At 40.6% G+C, this 25,370-nt stretch overlaps 1 protein-coding gene across 4 annotated transcripts in view; it reads left to right on the top strand.

The window, feature by feature from the left end:
- Window positions 1-19,011, top strand: part of xirp2a (xin actin binding repeat containing 2a) — a 60,590-nt gene extending 41,579 nt beyond the window's left edge. For all 4 annotated transcript variants that reach the window (XM_028010328.1, XM_028010329.1, XM_028010331.1 and 1 more), the window contains 7 exons: window positions 2,244-2,381; window positions 6,167-6,247; window positions 6,362-6,431; window positions 6,826-6,929; window positions 8,431-17,620; window positions 18,691-18,824; window positions 18,904-19,011. In XM_028010328.1, the coding sequence (XP_027866129.1) occupies window positions 2,244-2,381; window positions 6,167-6,247; window positions 6,362-6,431; window positions 6,826-6,929; window positions 8,431-17,620; window positions 18,691-18,785 (9,678 nt within the window). In that variant the 3' untranslated portion in view covers window positions 18,786-18,824; window positions 18,904-19,011. The remainder of the gene's footprint in view (window positions 1-2,243; window positions 2,382-6,166; window positions 6,248-6,361; window positions 6,432-6,825; window positions 6,930-8,430; window positions 17,621-18,690; window positions 18,825-18,903) is intronic.
- The last annotated feature ends 6,359 nt before the right edge of the window (window positions 19,012-25,370 follow it).

Raw genomic sequence — 25,370 nt, 5'->3', positions numbered from 1 at the left:
TGAGTGTTGATGTTGGTAATCTATATGTGTCTGACGGGGGATGTGGGGGTTTTGGAGGGGTACATGTGAATACTAGTGGGGTCAGGAAAGTAGAATGTCTTTGGGTTTATGCTTTCTACCGAAAACAGCTGCTGTCTGCACATCTGAGTGTAATATTCAGCTTCTCTAAATATGGCAGCGCTGTTAATTAACATGTTTATATTAATGTGCAGGAGGGGACATGTTCACACTAATACTAATCTAATGTTTCTGTTAATTGAATGAGTAGGAAAAAAGAAATTGGGTTATTAAACGTATTTATGAATTTTCCATTAAAGTGGGGTTCCGTGAAATGACTATGAACTGTTAAAAGGTCAAATATGTCAATATTTATTATTATTTATTAGCCAGTCAGCTGGTTGAATTACAAGAAAGACAAATTCTGATGTTGGAAATCTATATCCTGTGACAGCTAGAACAAAAATCACTTATTTTCACCAGTAACTCTAATTTGTTTCTGTTAATATTGATAAACAGCAAAAATATATATAACATTCTGCACAAAAAGTTCTACCATATTTAGGGCTTTTATTCTTTACTTCATGGGGCATCTGTGTTAAAATAAACTTAGAATTCTTTTGTCACAAGGTGACATTACGTTGGACTAAACGTTTCCTGATTTCGGTCAGTCAGGACTATCAAAATAATTTTTTTACTTTGCTGAATACCACAGTAAGAATTGAGAAAACGTCCTTAGCAAGTTTTCTAAAATTGCCTTGTACAATTTGGGTCAAACATTTTGTCTCCCAGGTACGTTTGCTGGAATTTTGACCCATTCCTCTTGACAAAACGGCTGGAACTGAGTCAGGTTTCTTCTGGGACTCACATCAAGTCTTCTTTAAGTACTTGTCTACTTTTAGAGACGCAAAGGCTGACAGTATGTACACGACAGTAATCTGCTGTGAAGCATCCCCCCCTCTTCTGTATTAAACATTTATAACACGGACACCCTGCTTTGTAACACTTCTACTCTGCTGCAAATAAAGAAGTCGCTTTTGTTTCTTGGTATAAAACACGACACGAAAGACATAAATAAACATATAAACAGTGTATTAATTCATAAAGAGGTGAGAGGTTTCATAGAAAGTCTCATGTATATTGCACTTTCCTTGAAGCCATATGCAGAAGCCTGCACATAAATCTTTTATTAGGGCTGTAATTGACTATATCAAAAGGAGATTATTGTATCAAATAGAGTGCATTATTGCCCAAGTCACAGGGGGAAAGGATTTTTTCTTCCATACCAAAGTCGTCTTCAGCTCTTTGCCTCTAATGCTGTCCTTACAAAGTTTTCACATTTCCTGGCTTTATTCTAATTAGGATATGTTATAATAAACTAAAAGGAGGCGTTTCAAAGCATTTTAATGCTGTAAAATGAATAATTTAGCAAAGGTTATTCTCCTGTGTTCCTCTGGTTTGGAAATAATGTCGATAAAGTAAATCTATTAAAAATGAAAGCCCACAGTTTGTTAGATGAAGGCTTTGACTTTCCCCTATGATAATATGCATTCAAGGCGGAGATGAAAGAAGGTAAATGTTTTATACCACAGCCTCATCTAATCAACAGAACGTGTTTGCCTCCTCACAAGTTTGTATTGTCGTTACCAAAGTAACTACAAAACGCTTAAATTTATCAAGGGGGGAAAAGCTATCCAAATCAACCTGTCCCTGTGAGCAAAAGTTATAAACTCTCTTGTGAATAACACTTGTTAAGCAGATGTGAACTTAGGTTCAAAAATATTTGGGTTATGCAGCTGGACAATGATCCAAAGAACACCAGTACTGTATCTCAATGGCCAAAAATAAAAGTGTTAAAGTTCAAACTGAAATCCTGTTGAGACACTTTGACAATCGTCCAATGTGACTGGAGAAATAATTCTGCATAGAGGAGTGGGTCAGAATTCTTCCAAAGCAACACAGAATCCACTGTATCAGTTGCTGCAATGCTTGATTGCAGCCGTTTTCACCAAAAAGTGACTCAACCAGCTACTTTGTTTTGGGGGGAGTTACTTTTTCACACAAAGCCAGGTTTGTTTGGATAGCTTTTTACTTTCACTAAATGAAATCTGCATTCTTATTTAGCTCTGATCTGAAACATTAAAGGGGGATGAAAAATGAAAAACCCGAAAACATCTGAAGGTACCTTGGACTGTTGGTTGCAACTCTGTATTTGTGGGTAACTCCTGGTATCTGTCTGCTGATAGGTGATGGACGAGTCTGAGGCCTGCTCACTGCCCGGTGGTCTGGCCACTGTGAAGAGGCAGTTTGAGGGCCACAAGTTCAGCTCTTCGTCCTCCCAGTCCACCGTCACCCAGCACCATGTTCAGAAGAGAACAGTCCAGGTGGGATTCGAACCATCTTCCATCTCTGTGTTTGTGTTTCGTAATCATAGAACGGCTTTGTTGCGACGAGGTCGTCTCGTTCCATTTATTTCCGGCGGCGTTAATCAGAAATTACTGCGACTCACAACTTCGACACTAAATATTGCACAGAGTTCACGCTGGTGTTATACAGCTGTTGCATGATAGCAAAATTTTCACCCCTCATCCTAAAATGCATGCATTATTATACAAAACAGTTATCATTCCTCTTTTACGTCACTCTATAATGTAGTATAAAATGTGGCTCATTTATTCATGTTTAGACCCTCGTAAAATGTGTTTCTAGATACATTACCGTACATTCCACAACAGGAAACAGTGTGAGTGAAACTTTACATATAGATTAAAGAAGCCTCCACCACTTTGAAAACATTTGAGGCAACATTTTGGTTACTCTGTGGGGAGAAAAAAGACAAGATGACAAAGTGACAGGCAGGATAGAAGTGATTTGTAAGCACTGTGTGATTCCCATGACTAGCCAACCTACAGCAGACATCTGCTTCAGACCTTCCCGAGTTTTATTACCCCTTAAAAACAGTTTGCGTTTTATGAAATCTTAAAATTCTTACAAATCAGCCCTAAAACTGACTTTTAGTCAGAGTAGAATAATTGATTAAATGGATTATTCAACTCTGGACAGTTTCAATCACCTTTTAATTGAAGTTCAGCTTTCAGTTGTCTTTAGTGTTTCAGCATGCTACATATATACTTGGAAAATTTGTGAAGACATCTGTCACCTACTGTCGTCTTTATGTGACTTTTTATCAACAGTGTAACTTAGTTGGACTAACTAAGACAATGGAATATAAAATTCATCTCCACATTCAGCTTTCTAGTAGACATTTGATATTTACAAATGTTCAGAAAGTCATCAACTTCTACCTGAAGAAATATAACCACTTAGTATGAAACTGCCACTTCCATATTTTACAAACGTACCTTCTGGAATTTTGTCCCGAAATTTTAGTTTAGTTTCATCAGACTGTAATACATTAGCTGCATTTCCATTACAAAAGTCTGCAAAGCCTTTTCAATTTTACACTAATGTAGGAAAAACACAGTTTTGCAATTAAACGCAGTTAAAATCACACGTGAATAAGATTGTTTACGTGATAAGTCATTAAAAAACATGTGCATGATCCTCCAACTACTTCCTGTCATCTTCTGGTTTTTTATAAATTGCAGTGTTTCCATTATGCAAATTTATTTTTGAAATGTCAAGTTATTCTGCTAAGTGGTCAATGGAAGTAGAGATATTATCTCTAAAGCTGTGAGGAGATTGTGCCTTGTGACTGATCCTGACTGATACCTTTGAATGCACATAAAAAAAATCTCCAAAAGCCTCATTGAGGGCAGCAATTTTATTTCAGATTTTCTATAAGTGAAGGCAGGTGTAAACACACAAAAGGACTGCATGCTAAATTGAAATCAAAATGTAACACAAAGAAGTTTCAGGGTTGTTTAATTTGACTTTGTTCCCAGTTCTCGTGCGCAAAAGTCTGATCACATCAAAGTTGGTCTCATATTTTATGAGAACCTGACATTCTAACAGCGACGGATAGACTTTGAGATCCTAAATATGTGATATTATTACATGATGCAGAGCCTCCAGCATTTCCATAAACAGCAAATTGTGTTTTGATGATTGCAGGCGAAAGTGGGGCAATTTTTCTCCCTTGAAGAAAACAAGAAAGACAGATTACTGCTGTCCTTTCTCTGTTTAAAAGTGAGAGATATGAATGATTTACATTCGGCTCTTTATTAACAAATCTTGGCTGGTGTGGCGGAGGCCTTTCCAGTAGATCAACTCAAAGAGGGCACCTTGAACACAGCTCATCTGTGTGAATCTGTCATCCTGCGCGTGAGGAACATGCCAGAACGCGTTAGCGGCGGCGCTGGGCTGCAGCCAGATTTTTTTTTTTTTTTTTTTTTAGTGAAGTAAGCCCAGTTCCTCCCATTTGCTTATTCAAGCGAAGAGGCAAACCTGATTCGTCAAGTGCAAAAGAACCTTTGCTGAATCGTGAATTTTACATCAGGGTCCACGGGGTCAACCGTCAGAACTCGTTTGATCAACTTGCTGCTTCTTTCGCAGCAACTGGAAGCGCCTTTCCACAGGTGTGACATCCAGCCTCTGTTTTGCAGCAGGATGGAAACGAAATGCGGTGCCACTGGTTTGTGGCGAACAGGACGCCCCCCCAGCCCTCCAACGACCCTCCATGTATCTTTCATGTTAACAGCGTTCATACAAGCGGAAATACATTGCTCTTTCATCTCTTTCAAATTGCATGAATCTCAAAGGAGCAAATGCCTGATTTGGTTTTGTGCTGTTTTTTCGTAATCCACTGCTGTTTCTTCCCAACACTGAAATCCTCCTTTGGCAGAATTCAAACTTAGCAGCTCCCTTTGGAAGCAGCGCGGTAATGGAAAAGCATTTGTTACCAGCCGCAGAAGGGGATTTTATTAAGCTTCTCCACAATATAAAAATTACTTACCCGCCCACTGTTTCTTACAGCTCGCAGTCAGGAGGTGATAAAGCAGTGTTGGGTGCTTTTGTGTGTGCGGCCTTGTGTTCATTCTCACCACTTTTGCTTTATTTATTTATTTATTTTGCTCCTGTTACTTTATAGGAAGTTATTTCTGCTGATTGGTCAAATGAAACCAGTCTTGTCTGTTTTCATCGTCTAAATCAGGTCACATCAGGAAAAAAAGAGCATTTCTGTCTCGTGGGGTTCCTCAAGGCTGTGCAGTCGGCCCTGTTCATTCCTCATTTTACATATTTAAACTTTTACCAAATATATGGCACTATGTTAATGACTGTTACAATCCAGCTAGAGATTAGTTTCATTAATCACTTGAGCATAACTCCAAACAGCTAATTTGCTTTCATTATTTCATGGAATATGTATAATTTCTCCTGGTATCAAAACCTGAACTGAAGGTGACCACCATGCAATTTTTAGAGTGTTTAAATGTTTAAACAGGTCAATTCAGTAGAGTTAAGATGATTGAAAATGCATTTTAGTTGAACAAATTAAAGAGCCAACATTAATCCTATTATTTTTAAATGTAAAAAATCATTTTAAAACTTAAATTCTAACTTTAGGGCATCAAAAAATATACATATAAACCAAAATATCTCTGGCAAACTTCAATTTTCTCTCTCTTACTCTTCAGTCCAGAGGTTGCTAATGGTCTTAATCATTCAAACTGTGGTTACAATTTCTCAGATCAGGGGTACTGACCAATTAAAATGCATTTTCTCTTTAATATTACAAAAAACCTCGAGTTAGATCCAAAACTTAAATGCTTCTTGTATTTTATTGTATTTCATTTTTCTCTTTTAGTCATTTTACATATTTGAAACGTTACCAGACCAAATAAGAACACACTTTTCAATGAGAACTTAGTTTATTGAGAAGAAACTATCTGAGTTAATTTAAATGAAAGAGTAAATTCTCTTCTTAAATTTTAAATTGCGTGTCTCGAAGCTCTCAAAAAGCCATTATCCACAAACAAAGAAAACATTTTGAGTATTGAACTTTTCTTTAAAAAAAAAAAAACAACCAACAACCAACTTTTTTTAAAGCATTGCAAGGTGTTTTCAATTATATTATTGTGAAAATGTTTTGACCGTGAAGCACTTTCGGATTTTATCTGTGAAAAGCGCTACACAGCTAAATGTTATTTACTTTCTTTCTTGTGCCAGTTGTTCCATGTCAATGACACCATTGTTCTGCGTTTGACAGGAAGTGTCAAGTTCCTCTGAGGTGTCGGTGAAAAGCAGCGCCAGAGAGACGATTCCAGCAACAAGCATTTCGCGACAAGAGGTATTTGTTACAGGATCACTAAGACCTGCAGTCCTTAATAGCGTATTATGATATGAATGTCATCTCTAGTCAAATACGTCGGAGCGCTAACAGTTTGATGTCGCTCCTTCCCAGGTGATCCGCGATCAAGGAGTCCACCATAACAACGTGGCCGCGGGTTATGGGAACCATTACGATGAAACAGGTTATCCTGCTCATGCCTTTTATATTGTAATTTGGGCCATTTTTCATTTATTTATCTATATATATATATATATATATATATATATCACAGTGCTGCTTATGGTCCTGTATGTTAATGATTGTTCGGCACTCCGGGCTGAATAAGGGATGAGCTCTCAAAGCGAGTCACAGAGCAGATGATTCTCTATTCAGCGCATGGCGGCAAATCTAATCAGGGCAAAGTCAGAGAGGTAAAATATTGGAAAGTGGAAATTGGGCAATCACTGCCGCATGGTTTCAGAAAATGAAAACTACTCAGGTTTTTAATGAAATGATTTATTTCTCTTTCCCGCTCCCCTGAGCCTCCTCACTTGGAATGACTTAATGAGGCAGCCTTCTTCTTATGTCTAATTCAGTTATGCTTGTCGGCGGAGAGGACCTACCAAAGGTTTCCACCCAGGCTTTGAAGCAACAGTACGAAAAAACGATTGAGGAAGCAGCACCAGCGAAGGAAATTAAGGTAATGACCCTGTCTGTTTATGTAAACCGATGATAGTTTGTTGTTTTAATGGAGAATCCACATGAAGATGAAGTGGCATTACTAAATCATCCAAAAGGAAATTGTGCATACCGGGGAAAATAATTAGACTGAATAAATGATTTCTGGTAGAAACTCTGAACATTTTCTTCCCCTGTTAAAGAAAAATCTGTCACTAAAACAATCATTTTCGTTAAGGTTTGCAGTTTAGTAATTATTTTAGTATGACTAAAAATGCCTGACAGATTGGAAGTAGGTGAATTTAAAGTGTTTAGCAAAAGTAGTCACACCTCTTGGATGTTTACACTTTTTAGTGTCAATGCATTTTATTGGGATTTTATATGATCAACATAAAAAAGTGCATAATTGTGAGGCGAAGGAAGTATGAATATTCATTCTCACAACAGATTTCCACTTAATTTCACATATATACTTCGCTGTAATCATTCTAACACTACTATGACTTGATCTAGACCACTGATTTCCAACATGTTCTTGCACCAATCAGAATGTTGTGCCCCAAAGCAAAAACTTTGCATAGTTATTTGTTAAACAGTAATTGAACTATTTTTGTCCTCCGAGCAACTAACTTGTGCCTCGTTCTTTCATACTTCTGGGCAGGGATCAGATTTCAGAATTGAACAGCTTGCATAGATTTACTGTAATTGTCACAATGATCTGTGTTCCTCACAGCGCCTCGTTCCATTGAGGCCTTTCTGGAAATGATTTTCCATCTCTAAACAAGCCCCAACATTTCCGAGTTCATCGCATCGGGCGACTTATGTTTTTAGCACCACAGTTCCTTCAGAAGCAGATGCTGTGTATACTCAGCAATTCCAGACTTAACTTTAGCTAGTTTAGTTTTTAATATAAAAAAATACATAATAATTCAAGTTAATGCTATGCATATTAAATATTTTTTTATTCTACAGATGTATTCGCAATTTTTCATCTATATTACTATAAATATAGGAGTATATTATTAGTAATATTGATATATTGATATATTACTACTAATAATGTTAATAATATTAATGTATGATTTTTTTCTTATTAAAAAGTTTCATTTTTTCAATTTGAACTGACCACTGTAGTTTTATCTTGTTTTATTCTCCTGCTGGAAGCAAAACCACTTTCAGGTTTTAATTTGTGAATAGTTTTAATAACAATTGATCATTTTCCTTGCAGTTATTCTCTACTTTATTGTAGTGTATCACGTAAACCCCCAATAAAATACATTGAAGTTTTAGGCTGACAAATTGTGTAAAATTATTACTGTATTATTTCTGTATTTATTCAAACTTAAATCAAATGTATCATTGGATGTCTGCTTACTTATTTGATAGTTGTATAAAAATAGTTTTTAATCGCTGTCATTTTCTCTGTGTTTCTATCACTTGAAGACAAAAGAAATCTTCTCTAACCACTTTCTTATCTTTCTACTGTTCCTCTCCCCGTAAATAAAATAACTTATGAACCACAGGTTGATGTTGATTTCAGCCAGTTTCAGTGGGCACCAGTACACCAGTCATCCAAAATGTCAACTGTAACTAGTTATGACTCATCTTCTACTGCAAAAACTGCTTCTGCGGTCGCATCAACCTCATCGGTGACATATGAGGCAACAGAACAATTTCCTCCCCCGCCTGCAAACTTAATGCAGGTAGCACAAGAACAGAGCATCTCCTCTCAGTCCCAGGAAAAAGGATCCCAACAAAAGTTTATCCTTGACAAGAAGCAGTACTACAAACACAAAAGCATGGCTGAGCTGAAACGCCTCTACAAGCACATACATCCAGAAGTACGTAAGAACCTTGAGGAAGACTTCATGAGTCAGCTTACAGAGGCAGAAAAGGCAGCTTTGGAAAGCAAGGAAACGCTAGGTGATGTCCAGCAGACGTGCTATATGTTTGAAAATGACGGCAGCAGCTCCAGTGAATGTTCAAGCCCCGATAGAGAATACCTGGAGTGGGAAGAAATCCTCAAAGGGGAAGTGCAATCAATGCGGTGGATGTTCGAAAACAAGCCGCTTGATACGATCAAAGATGACTCCCCAGATGAAAGTGAGGGAAGAAATATTGCCCAGCAGGAAATTATTGCAGGCAAAGATGTCAGATACACAGCTTGGATGTTTGAGACTCAACCCATGGATGCTCTAGGGGCAGAGACTGCAGATGCAACCCAAGAGTCGCAGAAGCAGGCAGAACTCGCACGAGGAGATGTCCGTACTGCAACCTGGCTTTTCGAAACTCAGCCCCTGGACTGCCTGAATAGGATCTACCAGGAAGAGCAGGAGAACGAGTGTGTGGTCACCAAAGACATCACTGGCGGAGATGTGAAAACTGCCAGGTACCTCTTTGAGACTCAGCATCTGGATTCTCTGGGTAAAACAGAAACAATTGAGGAGAGTCACTTCTTGAACTTGAAGTCTGAGCTGGAAGAGGTAAAGGGGGACGTGAAGACAACCACTCGTATGTTCGAAACGCACCCCATGTGCGTCATCAGGGGGGATTCTGGTGAAATGTTGGAAATTACTACCATTCGACGGGAGGAGACTGAGAAAGGAGATGTTACGACGTCGCGGTGGATGTTTGAAACCCAGCCTCTGCATATGATCAACAAAGATCCTGCAAAAGTAAAACTGATATGTGGTATTTCCATGGAGGACAATACGCAAGGTGGCGTGAACAAAGGCAGATGGCTTTTTGAGACAAAGTCTCTTGACACTATTAAGGATGAGGAATGGGAAACTTCAAGAACTCAGAAGGTACAAATAATTGGAGCAGATGTTAAGAGACACTGTCTTGTTTTTGAGACTCAGCCTATGGATACACTGAAAGATAATGCCAACGCTCGACCTTTGACCCCAGAGGAGATTGTAGGAGGAGATGTTCGATCAACCAAACATCGATTTGAAACAGTACCCATGGAAAACCTGAAAGAACTACCTGAAGTCGGAAAACTTAAGAAGGTGACTGCCTCCGAGGAAGAGAAGGGTGATGTGAGACATCAGAAGTGGGTCTTTGAAAGCCAGCCACTGGAGAGCATACGGGAGGAAAAGAAGGAGATTACAAGAACTGTGAACATTGAAGCCCTTGACAAAGGAGACGTGACAAACTACAAAGAGAGATTTGAAACCTTAGATTTAAGTAAATGTGAAGGGGCACAGAAAATCCAGGTAGAAGGTGTCCCAAGTGGGTCAGTTAAGTCCAACAGAGTGCTGTTTGAATCCACTCCAATGTATGCAATGCAGGACAGTTCGGGTCATTACCATGAGGTGAGGACCGTAAGGCGCGAGGAAATTGTGAAGGGAGATGTGCGCAGCTGCAGGTGGATGTTTGAAACACGTCCAATTGACGAATTTGATGAAAGTATCAATAAGTTCCAGATAATAAAAGGGATTTCCAAGCAGGAGATTGAGTCTGGGGATGTCAAAACGGCCAAGTGGTTGTTCGAAACTCAGCCACTCGATGCTATTAAATTTTTCAGTAATTTTGAAGATCAAGAACATAAGACTAAGGAAGATATTAAAATTGAGAAAGGGGATGTAAAAACGTGCAGGTGGCTTTTTGAGACCCAGCCGATGGATGTTCTGTATGAAAAGGTGGAAAAAAGTGAGGCAGGAGTGGAGGAAGTGCAAAAAGGGGACGTGAAAACATGCACATGGCTCTTTGAGACCCAGACACTTGACAACATTCGCGATCACTCAGAATCAGAAACCGAGACGATTCTGAAAACCTGCACTGTAAAGCAGGAGGACATTCAAGGTAAAGATGTCCAAATGGCTCGCTTCCTCTTTGAAACAGAGAACCTGGAAAACATTACGGGTGAGGACAGCAGTTCTTTCAGGAGGGTCACAGAAATCAACATCCAGTCTGGTGACGTCTCCAGAATGAAATACATCTTTGAGAATCGTTCCTCTGACATTATGAGCTCTACGTCAGAGGAAACGATGCTGAAGCTGAAGAAGCAGCAGGCCGAGGACATCCAAAGAGGAAACGTGGTCAACTGCACCTGGAAGTTTGAGAACCAGCCAATGGATGCTATATGTGACGACAGCACAAAGGCGAGGGAGATCCGCACCGTAACTGATGTTCAGGGAGGTGATGTCGACAAGGGCCGCTTCATTTTTGAGACGTACTCTTTGGATCAAATCAAAGATGAGTCTGCAGAGACAAATATTTCAAAACTCACTAGTATCTTTGGAGATGAGATTAAAAAAGGAGACGTGAAAAATTACACTATGATGTTTGAAAGTCAGCCGCTATATGCCATTCGTGATAAGGAGGGCCATTATCATGAAGTGACGACTGTAACTAAAGAGGAAATCATAAGAGGAGATGTGGTGGGGGCTCGATGGCTGTTTGAGACAAAACCCTTGGATTCAATTAGAGATTCGGAGGAGGTATATGTTATTAAAGCAGTGACTGAGGAGGGCATTAATAAGGGAGACGTTAGCTCTGCTAGGTGGAAATTTGAAACACAACCCCTGGATGAAATTACTGAGGAGATAAAAGTAAGGTCAAAAACAGTGGGGGATATCCAAGGGGGTGATGTAAAGACAAACAAGCAGCGATTTGAGTCCGATGAGATGTCTCAAAAGTATATTAGAACTGTAAGTGTGAGTGAAATTCAGAAAGGCGATGTCAGATCTGCAACATGGATGTTTGAAACCCGCACAATCGACGAGATCCGCGGTGATAGCGAAGAGTACGATGCAATGGAGAGGGTGACAAAAGAGGAAGTGATGAAAGGGGATGTTAAACAGTCTGTTTGGCTCTTTGAGAGGCAACCCCTAGACAGAATCAAAGAAACTGATGGCACAGAGCCTGCTGTGATAAAGGAGGAAATTCCACAGGCAGATGTGAAGACGACTACATGGCTGTTCGAAACGACTCCATTTCATGAATTCAACGAAAGTAGCATGGAAAAGACAGAAATAATCGGTAAGAGCATAAAGGAGACACTTGAAGAACTTTATTGTCAGAAAATGGTGAACTCCCAGGGGATCCTCATTGAGGCAGATGAAATCGGAGATGTCCGTATGGCCAAGTACAAACTCATGAACCAGGAGGTTCCTCAAATCCAAAAGGAGGAGATCATTAAAGGAGATCTAAGCAATATAATGATGAACCTACTGAATCGCACAGAGACAACTGAAAGGGTCATAACTATTGATAAAGAGGAGCGAGGAGACATCAACACCACAGTGAAACAGCTGTTCAACCAGGAGAGGGGAACAAGTGTTCAGAAAGAGGCAGTTATTCGAGGTGACATCCAAGAGGCGATAAGCAACCTACTGAAGAATGAAGGCTCCTCTAAGCATGGAATTCTGATTCAAGAAGATGAAAAAGGAGACGTTAAGATGACAATCTATTCTCTGCTAAATAAAGTGGAGCGATCTAGTATGGAGAAGGAGGATATTATTCAAGGTAATGTCAACAAAGCTCTTCAGCGTCTTCTGTCCAACTCAGGAGAAGAGGACTCTAAAAGAATAAGGATTGGGGACATCGAAAGGGGTAATGTTAGCTTTTACACAACATGCATTGAGTCTGGAGCTTTGGACTACCTCAAACAGCTTAAGTCTGAATCTGATGAGGTTCGCGAAGAGGTGCAGAAGGAGAGTATCATTGGCGGCGATATCGAAGAGACCAAACTCTTGTTGCGGAAGAATCAGCAGCAGATTGGCCGCACTGTGGCAGAAGATGACATAGTGCCAGGTGACGTTCATAGCATTGTTAAGGTATTCATGACGGAGCCCACTGCTGCCTACAAAAACCAAGAGGGTAAGGACATTGTTAAAGGTGATCTTACTGCAACCCTTGATTTATTGTCCCAAGCCATCAACCAGAAAGTAGTTGTAGAGAAAGAGGAGGTGGTAAAGGGAGATATTCCCAACACTTTGAAATCTCTTGAGGAGGCCAAAAGTCAAGCCAAAGAACTGGAAAAGCCTGAAATCATCAAAGGTGACATAAGAGGCGCTCTTGAATCACTGGAGAAATCCGCAACCTCAAAAACAGAAGCAACAGTTGACGATTTAGTTCCTGGCAACATCAAAGGAACCCTCAAATCCTTAGAGGAGGCTAAGCAAGCTGTTAAAGAGGTGGAGAAAGAGGAGATAGTTAAAGGAGACATTTTTACTGCCATGCAAAATTTGCATGAGGCATCAAGTGAGAAAAAGATGTACCAGCACCAAGTGAGTGAACAAGGGGACATTAAAGCCACCATTCAGCTTCTGCTTGAGCCAACCACCTCTCCAAAAATGCAACGTAGAGGAAGCATTGAAGGCGACGTAAAAACATCCATAAAATCGCTTTATGAAGGCCAGGAGGTGACACATGTGGAAAAAGAAGAAGTTGTTAAAGGTGACGTTCAAGGGGCAATAAAGTCCCTGATGCAACGGAAACAGTATTCAAACAAAAAGCGCACGCATCCTGCCAAGAAAGCGAAAGGGCCCGTGAAAAATCTATCAAGTGTAAAGCAAGTGGAGCATGAAAGCTCACATGAAGCCATGAGTGAGAATGTAGCTCTCACTCCAACCCCCACTGTGAAAAACCTCTCTCAGAGCAGTGAGTCACAGAGGCACACACAGAGGCACCATGAAAGCAAATCGCTGAAAACGCAGGTAATAACCCAAGAGGACCACTCTGTTGCTGTAGTCAAAACAGACAATCCTGCTGGGGCCTCTCATCAGAAGAGCATAAAAGAACAGAAAGACAAAGTGCTGCCCCCACACAAAATACAAGCTCCTAAGTCTATTATGATAAAGAATACGCAGAAGACTATTAATGATCAAACAAAGAATAAATCTGCAGATGTGACTGTGATGAAAGAGGTGCAAAACACAACACAGATGAATATTTCAAACAAACAAATGTGTGAGACAAAAACAATCAAACAGGTGCAGACTACGGTGACTGAGAAGACTGTCGTGCATAAACAAAACTTAACGGTATCAGAGCAAACATCACAAAGGCAAATGGAGAACAAGGTTCTAGGACAAAAGCAGAATTTCAGAAATCTGAAGAGTGATCACCGAAACCTGGACATGAAAGGGAAGGGTGTCATTAAAAAGTCAAAACCGGAGATTCACTTCCCCCCGCCCCCCACATCCCCACCACCACCATCAGAGTCTGAGCTTTCCCTCCCTCCGCCACCATCACCAGTGACGGAGAGCCCGACATTGTCCAGTTCTAGGCCTCATATCATGAGGCAAGACAGTGACCTGCCACCTCCACCCCCACCGCCTCCGCCTCCTGTGGAATGCATGAAGTCTGAGCCTGAATTTTTCCCACCACCTCCCCCTCCACCAGCATCATCCTCTGTAGGAGGCCAAGATTTTCTTCCTCCACCTCCATCACAGCAAGAGCTTAATGCAATGCCTCAACTTCCTCCTGCAAAACAAGGGAAGCCAATTGGAAAGCCTTTATTTAAAATCCCCAAGCAGCCAGAACCACCAAAGCAGCCCACTCAGCTCAAACCCAAGTGGCAGAAAAAGCAGCCAACTCCTCCTCCACCTTCCCCCCAGCTTCCTCCTGGTCAAGAAACAGCAGTGTCGACTGTCCATAAAGAGGAGGTTAAAGCTCAACAGGTGAAACAGGAAGCAATCCAACAGACTGAGGCATGGAATAAGTCTAAAACAGCTGAGGTGTCATCAACAAGAATTTCAAACATTCCAGTTGTAAAACCAGATCAAAAACAGAGTCCACAGCCACCCAAAAAAGTGTTTGTTCCTCCCTTCAAACTTCCTCCACCTCCAGACCCTGCTCCAGCCCCAAAGGACCGACCATATGGTCGAAAATTTAAAACCCCTCTCATGCTTGCAGAGGAAAGATACCGGCTGCAAAAAGAGAAAGAGGAAGAAGAAAAGATTAAAGTCTTGACTCCAACTTCACCACAAATGAATATACAATCCTCAGCAACCAGTGCAGAACTCTCTGCAGCAGAGAGCGGTAATAAAGAAGCGGCTTTGGATATAACAAAAGCTAAGAATGAGGAGGAAATAAAGGCACAAGATTCACCTGTCAAGAAAACAGCTTCCCAAATCCCTTTGAGCAAAGCGTCAATCTCAGTAATAAATAAAAAGTCAACCCTTGGATCTTCACATGTGTCCTTAGATAAAAAGCAAGTATCCAGCACTGAAGCCTCTGAAAAATCCCTCACCTCATCTGAAATCTCTCATCACGAGGCCTCAGAAAAAGAAATCCAGTCTCGCTCGAACGTGGTCGCTGTCTCAGTCACAGAGGAGCAGCAGTTTATTAAGAAATCCAGCACCAAGGCTATCACTGCCTCACAGAACACTGTCCAGGATAATGTAAATCTTCACAACCAGGCTGCGGTCACATTGAAAACAGAGGATGTAAAGAATATTAACGTGGCTCTGACACAGGAGGGAAAAATGAGTCCCTCTCTGCCAACTAAAATTCCAAAGGTAACTCCGAGTTTCAAAGTAAAAACATTTAAAATGCCAACAGAGAAGACAGACGAGAAGCCTGACAGTTTGGGGCAAAAAGAAATAATGAAAAGTGAAACTCATTCACAAAGAGAGAAATGTCAGGTGTCAGAGAGAGTTGAATCAAAAGTGCATCTGGAAAGCAACCAGCTTACCTCAGCAAGAACCGAGATGAAAACAGAAGTTAAAGAGAATAGAAATCAAGTGCCGCCACCCGTGAAGGTTGAAGTGAAGGCTCACACAAAGAAGGGAAAGCAGCTGGCAAAAAGTGAAACCGAAGTGAAGTCGTCTCCATCGGTTACTGTTCAAACAAATGTGGTGGCTATGGTGACATCTGTGCCAACCCATCAAGGACAAAACCTTGTGTCTGTCTCCCATAGTCAGCAGAGCATGAAGACAGAGCACTTTCAGACACACAAGGAGGTTGTCGTGACTGAGAGAGTGGTACAGCAGGACCTTCAGAGGCAAGAGGGAGCTAAGCTACAAGCTAAGCTACAAGCAACACAGACAACTAAAAAGCAGGTAAAGGCAGGGAAGTCAAAAGATGAGTCAAATGAAGTGTTGGTGAAAGGTATAAATAAATTATCTTGTAAAGATGAAGCGCAAACTGAAGACATTACAGATTCAGAGAAATGTATTGTGATCCAGAAGCTAGTTGCCAGAATAAAAGAACTTGAGGATGCACCAAGCAAAGTAGATTCCAACTTTATCGGGATACTTATAGATGAAGTCCCCGAATGGATAATGGGCTCAGTCGAGAAAAAGAACTTCAGTGAACTTGCTAAACAGCAGAGCAAGAAAAAGCTGAAAGAGATGATGGTTTACGTGAAGCACATTATTCAGACAAAACTCACAGTTTTGGAGAAAAACCTGACAACAGTGGAAAAGGAAGTTAAAGAAGAAAAAGAGTCACCCATACTTCCGCCAGTCTCCTCATCTCCACCTGAGCCAGACAGGAATGTCATCTGTGGGACAGCTGTGAAAAATGCGAGGCCTGTCGGTGGCTCCTTCAAAATAGAAAGGGTGGTGAAACAGAAAAGGTCTGTTCAGGAGAGCAAAGTCCATCAGGAAGTGACTGATCAGAGAATTTCTTCCCCCTTAGCAAGCATTCGAACACCATCGCCTACTTTTATTACAATTGAATCAAGGAGAGTAGACTCCCCACTCAGAGTAACCCCTTCACCTCCCCTATATAAGTCAGTTGGGACACCACCACCTCCTCCTCGCAGAACTTACACCCCTACATCTACTTTCAGCAGAGCCACCCCATCTCCCACTCTCAGCCGCTCCGAAAACCTCATGAAGCTGAGGGATACTACCTCGAAACTTTCACGTGGGATGACTCCACCCCCTCCCATGCCAGTACCAGAGTACTTTGCCTCTGAAAGAGAGCGCACATCCTCGTTCAGTGACATGACGACCGGCGTTGATGGAAGCGAGCATGGAGTGGTGGATGTTACGGAGATGGTGGATTCCATGATGACGGTGAAGGATAAAAAGTCTTTCTTTGAGGAGGCGCAGAAGGCCGAAGTGCACAAAATGTATACCAGGAAGGATCCCATTGACATCCCTGAACGTTTGGGACCGGATACTGAGGAAACCACGGACCCCGTGACCTTAGACCTTATGAAAGAAGATCTTCCAAAGGTTGATTTATCAAGACTAGTGAACAGATTTGAGTCTCCCAAACCAAAAATCTATGCAAGAAAAGATCCTATTGTTATATCAGAGAGACTGGGGAGTGATACTGAAGATACAGAGCCTGACGCGCAAACTCCAAAAACTGAAGAAATCCCTACTTTCAATGTCAAAGCAATAAAGGACGTCTTTGAGACCGGAGAGCACGGTTCTCAAGCAGCCCGAGAGCTTAGAGAACAAATAGAACGGCGGGAACATGAGCCTGTGGGTCACACCGAAACAACTTCAGTCTCCGAGCAGTTCTGCAGTGTTGACGACTTCGGTAACGTGACAAGGGAGACGAGGAGTGAGACGCATTCTGGGAGCCTGCTGACTCGCGGTAACCCTCCATCCTATGCTGATGTAGTGAGGGGTAATGTTCCAACTGTCTCTGTACCGCCCGAAGCCTCCACGGAGGAAATGCTGAAAAACTTCCAGCAGTCATGGGCCGAGAGCCAAGGAGTTTTCCAGAACCTGGGCTTCAGCGTCACTGAGCAGAGGACTTCCCAAACTATAACACACCAGCAGGAGACCTTTGTGGCGGGTAATCTTAACTGTGAGGCATGAGGATACTAAAAAGGCCTGGTGTGTTTAACGTCTTTTGAGACATTACTTACACTGTGTGAAAGAACTGGATGTGTTACATTGGTTTGAAATAATTCTTTCCATGTTCATATTGCTTGTGCCACCTGTTTTTCTTATTCTTTTTTTTTTATTTGGAGTAGCTCACGGTTTGGCAACTGTCAGTTTCACAGCTTTTTGTATTCGCCGGTTGCACTTCTGTCTGTTTATTCATGCCTCCGAAGTGTGAAGCTGGCAATGGAGCCGACATATCCAGCTAATATTTTTCTTTCCTGAGTGTGCAAAGCTGATTTCTCTGAACGAAAGAGAAAACTGCATGACAAAAACATTTTTTGTTTAGCTTTATTCAGAATTGAGTCATAGCACTTCTGGACATTTTTAGGAAATAAAAGAAACTGGATAAAATGTTTTGCAACTCAGATACTAATATTTTTATTGTGGCTCCAGGCGGGACTTAAACTTTGTTGAAATAATTACAACCAGTTAATCAAATTGCTTTGCTTTGACAAAATGTTTTTGTTTCCATTTTAATTTCAACTAATCTAAAACCACAGTGGGAAATATTCTGGGCAGCATTACATCGTTTTTTGCCTTATCAGTGGAATTTTGAATTCTCAAAAGAAATTTAATTGAGGTGAGAATTCACACGAATATGCACAAATGTAAAGGTTATTTATGCTCAACAGTTTTTATCTGCCTCTGCTGATGAATTAGTTGACCACTGGAGGGCACTCACAATCAGGCCTTTGTCAGGTTTTGAAGGAAAAGAAGAGAATGTAACATCATGACAAAAATAACTTACCACCTCCTGACGAAGCTGAACACTGAATTGTTCACCTCTAGTTACAAACTCAGAGGTGAGCTGAGTTTGTAATCAAGGCCACTTTTTTAATTTGGAAAATCATTTTCAGTTCGGAAAACAGTTCTTTTTTTTTTGTGGTTCAAGTTTACAAAATTCTACCCAGAATATTACCCATGATTTTGTAAGAAATTTCCTTGCCTAGACAAGAAATGTTACGCTTTTCTTTGCAGAAAATTCGAGTTCCAGAGTCCGAACTGTGCAAGGTGTGTCGGAAGAGAGTGTACCCCATGGAGTCTCTGATCGCAGACAAACAAAACTTCCATAAAAACTGTTTTTGCTGTGAACATTGCAAAGGCAAACTGAGGTAGAATACACTCGCATTGCAAAAGTTTTTACCATACTTTTTATTCTTCTAATTTTTTCAAATTCTTTTTTTCTTATAGCCTCGGCAACTACGCCTCTCTCCATGGACGAATGTACTGCAAGCCACACTACAAGCAACTGTTCAAGTCCAAAGGAAATTATGATGAAGGATTTGGACAAAAGCCACACAGAGAACTTTGGAATAACAAGAACCAGAAGAATTCACCCATTAAATCACCAACACCTGAGAAGAAAGTCATAGACTCCACGTATCCCTCTACGCAGATGACCATCAACAAATTAGAGGAAGAAAACAAAAGGCCCACCAGCAAAATTTCTGTGGTTTGGCCTCCACAGGTGGACTCGCCAACGAAATTCTTCGCTGTCGAGGAGGAGCTGAAGTTAGTTAAGCCGTCATGGCCCCCTCCCGACGCATCACACCAAGAAAACTCCCTCTCAAATCAACCTGCAAAGCCTTCATTAAACGCGACTGCTGTTCAAGAACAAAACGGATGTGAGGAAGCCAAAGGTGACAGTGCAAAAGTAGAGTCTCCTCCAGTTTTAGACGTTCCAAACTCTACCGTCGGCGCCCCCATGGAACCGGTGCCTAATGCTCACACTCCAGAGAGTGAGGAATCAAACGGCGTCTCTGATGCTGTGGCTCAAGTGGGCTCGGAAATGGACTCTGAAGTGCCCGTTGGTGTGGAGAAGAAAGGAGAAAACAAAGAGAATGTCAGCGGAGGTGGGGGCGGTGTAGAGGTGCTGGAGGCGAATGAAGAGAAAAGTGCAGAGAAGATAGAGGAAGTGAGAGTGAATGGACATGACGGGCAGGTGGAAAGCACAGCTTTTAAAAAGGAGGACCGGGAGGAGGCAGATAAGGGAAATAATGACAACTTGAACAACGGGGAGGCAGTAAAGGTCACGCTAATAGACAAGGAGACAGCAGTAGGACAGGAGCTAAATGGAAATTCCAATAATAACAATAATGCTAATAATAGTCAGACCTTCCATGACCTGGAAATCCTGGGTCATGGCTTTAATGAGGAAGAGCTGTCTCTTTTTGAGAAAGACACAACAGGTTCTGTTCAAACTGATCCGGACTGGATGCCAAGTGAACTGCTACTTTTGGCACAGAGGGATGACGCTTTTGTGCCAGCAGATGCCAAACGTTCCGAAGCCACAAACTGCGATTCAGACGCGTTTTTCCTTACCGAGGCAGACGAGGGAGGGCTCGCTTTCAAACACCCAGCCGCCGAGCAAATTGGCACATCAAGCTTCCTGGAGGATATTTTCGCCGGCCTGAGTGCCGGCGGCAGCTCCAGTTTGCAATCTGATTTTAGTTCCGACATTTTCAGTCAGCCTGCCGGGGGGAGGCCAGCAGTGTCGTCGCTAGATGACCTTTTGGATTTCGGGATAGAGGCGAGAGATGAGAGGGGGAAGGATGGAGAGACGGAGAGCGGCGCTGGCTCTGTAGCAGAGCAGCACACAGACAGGTGTGACACTTCTGTCTGGACTGAAGGGGAAGAAGGCCTGACAGTGGAGGAGATAATCAAGCAGAACAGATGCTACGACAGCGAGGACAGCGATGGCGCTTGAGTTTGGCCGATTCAGCTAACAATCAGGCAGTGCTCGACAATATGTAATTTCCCATCTGTGTCCATGGAGAGACGAACTGCTCTGAAATCATTGTGTTTTGTACTCAGTTTGAAATCTGCTCCTTTATTCATTATCTAGCTTTGTTTGATGCTGACTGAGTGCACCTGGTGTGCACCTTGAATGTTGCGTAGCTTCTTCATTAGCTTTCTTTGTGTCTGAATAAAAAGTTTCCCTCTTTTCATTTTTTTTTTCCCTTTCTTGTGTCTGAATTTGAGATTCTTAAATCTGACTGTATAACATTACAAGAAAAAGAAAACAGTTTCCTGGATTGACCTGTTGGTTCAGTCAACATAGATGCAACATGCTACCCACCGCTATCAGACCCAGGATTATTTCCAGCCCCTTTTACTTGCATGTCAGCCAGGACCAAACCTCCTGTTATTGATTCTTACACCTGACAGCTTCGTAAAACATTTCTGTGGGCAGTCATGTTGGAGAACCCTGTCTCAATGTTTTCTTTCTTCTTTCACACTAAGCTTGTGACATGCAGCTGCAGAAGTATTAATACAGCTTAAGATTCATTCAGGTTTCTCACATAAAAAAGCATCAAGTTACATGTATTCCTGTTGAGATGAACCAACAGAAAGCAGCACACATTTGTGAATCAGAATAGAATCAATTTCACATTTTTATTTTTACAGTGAAATTTGAAGAGTGATCCTCTTTTACGCCGTTACTCCAAAATAGAGTTGACTATAATCAACTGTGTAATCCATTAATCTGTCAAAAGTTGACTCGGGTTGCTGAGTACAAATCCTACAATTCTAAATGTGTGAAATAAAGTTTGGGTTTGTAAGATGATTAAATGTTTGCAAGGCAACGTGGTTATCTAGAAAAAAATAAATAAAGATCGCTCCACTTTTAAAGACGCATCAGTCTCTAGCCAAAAAAATAAAAATAAGTTGCGGAGCAAAAGAGATGGACTCAAATAAGTACGAAGTAGGACAAAGACCACCAAAAAATAGATTTCTGACTTATTTTTCTCAGAATTTGAGATGCAAGTCAGAAAACTAAAGTTTTCCATACATAAGTAGAATCTAAGTTAGGTTTCCTAGCTTAAAGATAATTTAACAGATGTAATTTACATTTGTAAATTAAAGAAGCAGTGTGTATGCACCACTGCCATCTAGTGGTCAAGCTGGAAAGAAAACCCCCATCAAAAGAGCAATCCACCAAGTATGAAACTACAACTATTTATGGCTTAATGTTGAAGATATTTTATCTAGAGTTACAAAGCAATGATTACACTTTTTTTTTTAAATATACACCCAATACTTTTATGAAAGAATATGTAACTTCATTTTTTCCTATCTTTTTCTCAACAATACTCCCCTCAAGTAGGGGGATTTTTTTTTGTAATGAGGAGTCCATTACAAACTAACTGAAATTTATTAATACACATAATAGTCAGCAGTGTTTTTCCACATGGACCAGTGTTAGTGTAGCTTTAAATATGCCTGGCCCTGCATAAACCACCTTAAAAACTCGGCCCATCTGAGGTTTCTGGAAAAAGACGTATTGATTTTCCTTGATAACAGTCCGCTGTAGAACTTAGAGATTTTCCCATTAGGTGGCTTTTGTCAGCCCTTACAGATTTTTCCACTCCTCTCAGTTACAGGTTTACCACGTGGCGTAATTGGCTTTGAAGACAATAGACGCCAGTGTTAATTACAGCAGCTAAAGAGTGCCATGAAAGTGATGACTTCACACTTTCTGGGAGTCATGCGGATTTCTCCTCGGTTGCCCGTTGAACAATCCAGCATCCTGTTCTGATTTGCCGCTTGGCATCTTTTTAATTGTACCTTTTTCCCCAGCAATGATTTCCTTGACAGTCAAAGGTAATTGGTGAGGGGGCTTACATGTTGCTGTACAAAACGTAGAATCAGGGGAAGGGAGAATATATCTGGAGTCACATAACAAAAAAAACTGAAATTGCACATTTCTATCACGACATATCTGCCAAACCATTATGACCAGCCTCCTAGTGGTTAGTAGATTCACATTTGTCTTCTCCATGTATTGGATCTCAGTATTCATATCATTTGTACGGAAGAGGATTAGGGCCACCGAAGGAAAAAAACGTTATAGTCAGAATTTTAAGTTTCTGACTTTAATCTCAGAATTCAAAATTCTGACTTTAATCTCAGAATTCTGACTTTAAAGTCAGAATTCTTTTTTTTTTTTCTTTTTTGGTGGCCCTAATCCTCTTCCGTACATTTGAACTTTTCCTGCTTTTCTTTCTTCTTTTTCTTTTTTTTTTTTTGTCATGCTACAACCACAAACTTAATTGTATTGTATTTTTATGTAAAAGACCAATCTAAAGTTTCGGGAATATTTACAAATAATCTAAAAAAATGGCGCATCTGCATTTCCCTTCTGGTATTTATGAATAAGAGTACCGTAGTTATTTACTGAAAGGCGTTATTTTTTTTATCTCTGTTGCGTAAACAGTATAGTGAGGATTTGGCGCCCCTAGTGTTCGATAAGTGCACCGTATTTCCTACACCACACCTGAGAGTTTCCTGGATTTTGATTGGTTGTCAGGAGACGTGGCTGTTTCCTGTTAAACCAATCTTGTGGCGGGATGAACAGGTTAGCCAATTTCGGTCTTTAACCTTTGACTTCCTTTTACCATTAGCTAGGAGGACATTTAACTGGGCGTTAACTAGAAATTTAGAAGAAATCAAGTTTTAACAAGCTGGAACCGTTTCTCCGATAGGAAAAACCCAGCAGGACCCAGTGAACACACCTGTAGGTAGATTAAACTGGCTGGAGTTCTACATCTGACTGGGCTCTGTTGAAGTTCACACACCCGAAAATGAAACCGTGTTCAAGGTAAGGCTGCGTTTGTTGGCGGTGTCGCTTGTATTGAAGCTGTGGTGCTAATTTTTAAGGTCATGTCGGTGCTGTTGTGGCTTTTTTTGAGCAACAAAAATGGTTTTGTTGGGTATATGATGAAGGTAAATGACGCAATTGCGTCCTCCTCACATTTGAAAATTTACCTGAACTTGTTCCATTGTCTACATGCAACTTCAGTAAACTACAGTACATGTATTTTAGCTTAATTGAAGATAAAGTAGATATATAAAACTGCTCAGTAGCTGGTTCTGTCAATGTATTTCTATGGTCCTTGTAGAGGGTGTGGAAACAATCACACTTCCGGTAGCGACCGGAAATAGTATTTCACTCCCTAATTATATATATTTTTTATTTTAGAAGAAAATATGAACATTAAATTACTAGTTAGAGACATTGATATATAATTTCTACACAGTTTGTCAGTAGATCTTGTTTTATAGTGTATACATAAACCATGACATCAGTTACTATATATTCTATTTGTTCTGTCCTGTTCTCAACATTTTGGTCAGATTCACTGGAGTCTGAAATAATACAGTATCTTTAAAAGCTGGATTAGAAAACAAATGGAACACAATTAATCTAAAATTCTTATTTCAAACAAGGGCATTTCAGTATTTTTGGTATTTAAATGGTTTATATGGTTTTAAATGGTTTAATGGTTCTAAATGGTTTTGGTATTTAAATGGATAGTAGTGCATAGTAATTTGCATTTATTGTAAAGGAAAGGTTGGTAAAACTCTAACGGGTCACTAGAGGCCGTGACATGTTTTGTTGTTCAGATGTGATTCAGACCACATTTTAGCACCAAGAAAGCAGAAATTAAATGGATTTTAAACAGTTCCTCTGCTTTGTCTTTGTGGAGCTTTAGAAATTCGGATAAATGTGAGTTTGAAGGCTTAAAGTTGGATCTGGGGGTGTAGAAAAGGAAAGAAATGATCTTACCACCTCCAGTCCGCTTCTCATTGCTGCCTGCCAGCAGCTTCAGGCTAACTGTAGCTGCATCTAAAATAACAAACCCAAATCTCTTACCACACTCCCATTGTTCGCGCTGCAACGCACAGATGTTAGACATTAGTACATCTGAAAAATGTCTTCAAAACCCAATTGAAAATGTTTTTTTATGATCATGAAATCATTTTTTAAGGACCATTCAAGAGGCATTTGGGCACATTGAATATAACTGGACTTCTCACAGTAAAGAAAAGCGACCAGATCCAGGCGACAAATCAGCAGACAGCAGTTGGAGTTTGTCCTGAAAGAGGCCCAAGGTGAGGCCTTGGCCAGCTGGAGCATTATTTTCAAAAATGACAGACCAACTGCAGGCTGAGAAAATGTGGCCACAATATGGCGGCTCATTACTTTCTCCAAGGTTCCACTTAATTTGATTTTAACATGATTTGTTTTTTCAGCACTCTTAATAATTCAAAACTAAAAATGTGTTTATAAAAAAGGGACCTGAAAGAAACTAAAAGGCAAAGCCTTAGCTTTTGATAATGAAAGTGTCCTTTTGTGCAGCCAATATGAGCTTTGATTGTGGAATAGTTCATTAGGATTTTATTTCCCAGATTGTACTTTGAATGTAGGTTTTCAGTCTGTGTTCAATAAGAGGAGGTTGATGGAATATTTAAAATCAGCCACTTTGGTTGCAGATGAATGCTTTTCATTTTATTTCCTAGTAAATGCATTTGTACTCAAAACTCCTAAGTTTCCCAAGTGAAAACAAAACATTTTTGCAACTTCAAAGCTTGTGTTTTAACTTGAAAAGCCATGATTTGCTTAATCACTTCCTTGAAGATAATTTTCGGAAGAGATATTTGGTATTTTCGGCGACAGATTTTACGCAATGTATCAACAAGAAAATATCTATGAATATGTTTTTGTGTGGATACTTTCTCAACTCCCTCCGGTGTGTTGGGTCAGTCGCAGTAACAGGAGAGTCGGGCTTTGTGCTGAAGCCTCTCCTGCAGTCTGAACGGGACGTGGATGTAGTTCGGATCAGATGCCATCGAAGTCTTGTCTCGCGCTGGAA

This window comes from Xiphophorus couchianus, chromosome 24 (assembly GCF_001444195.1).
Source record: "Xiphophorus couchianus chromosome 24, X_couchianus-1.0, whole genome shotgun sequence".
Lineage (NCBI taxonomy): Eukaryota > Metazoa > Chordata > Actinopteri > Cyprinodontiformes > Poeciliidae > Xiphophorus > Xiphophorus couchianus.
This window is presented reverse-complemented; position numbering and strand designations above follow the sequence as displayed.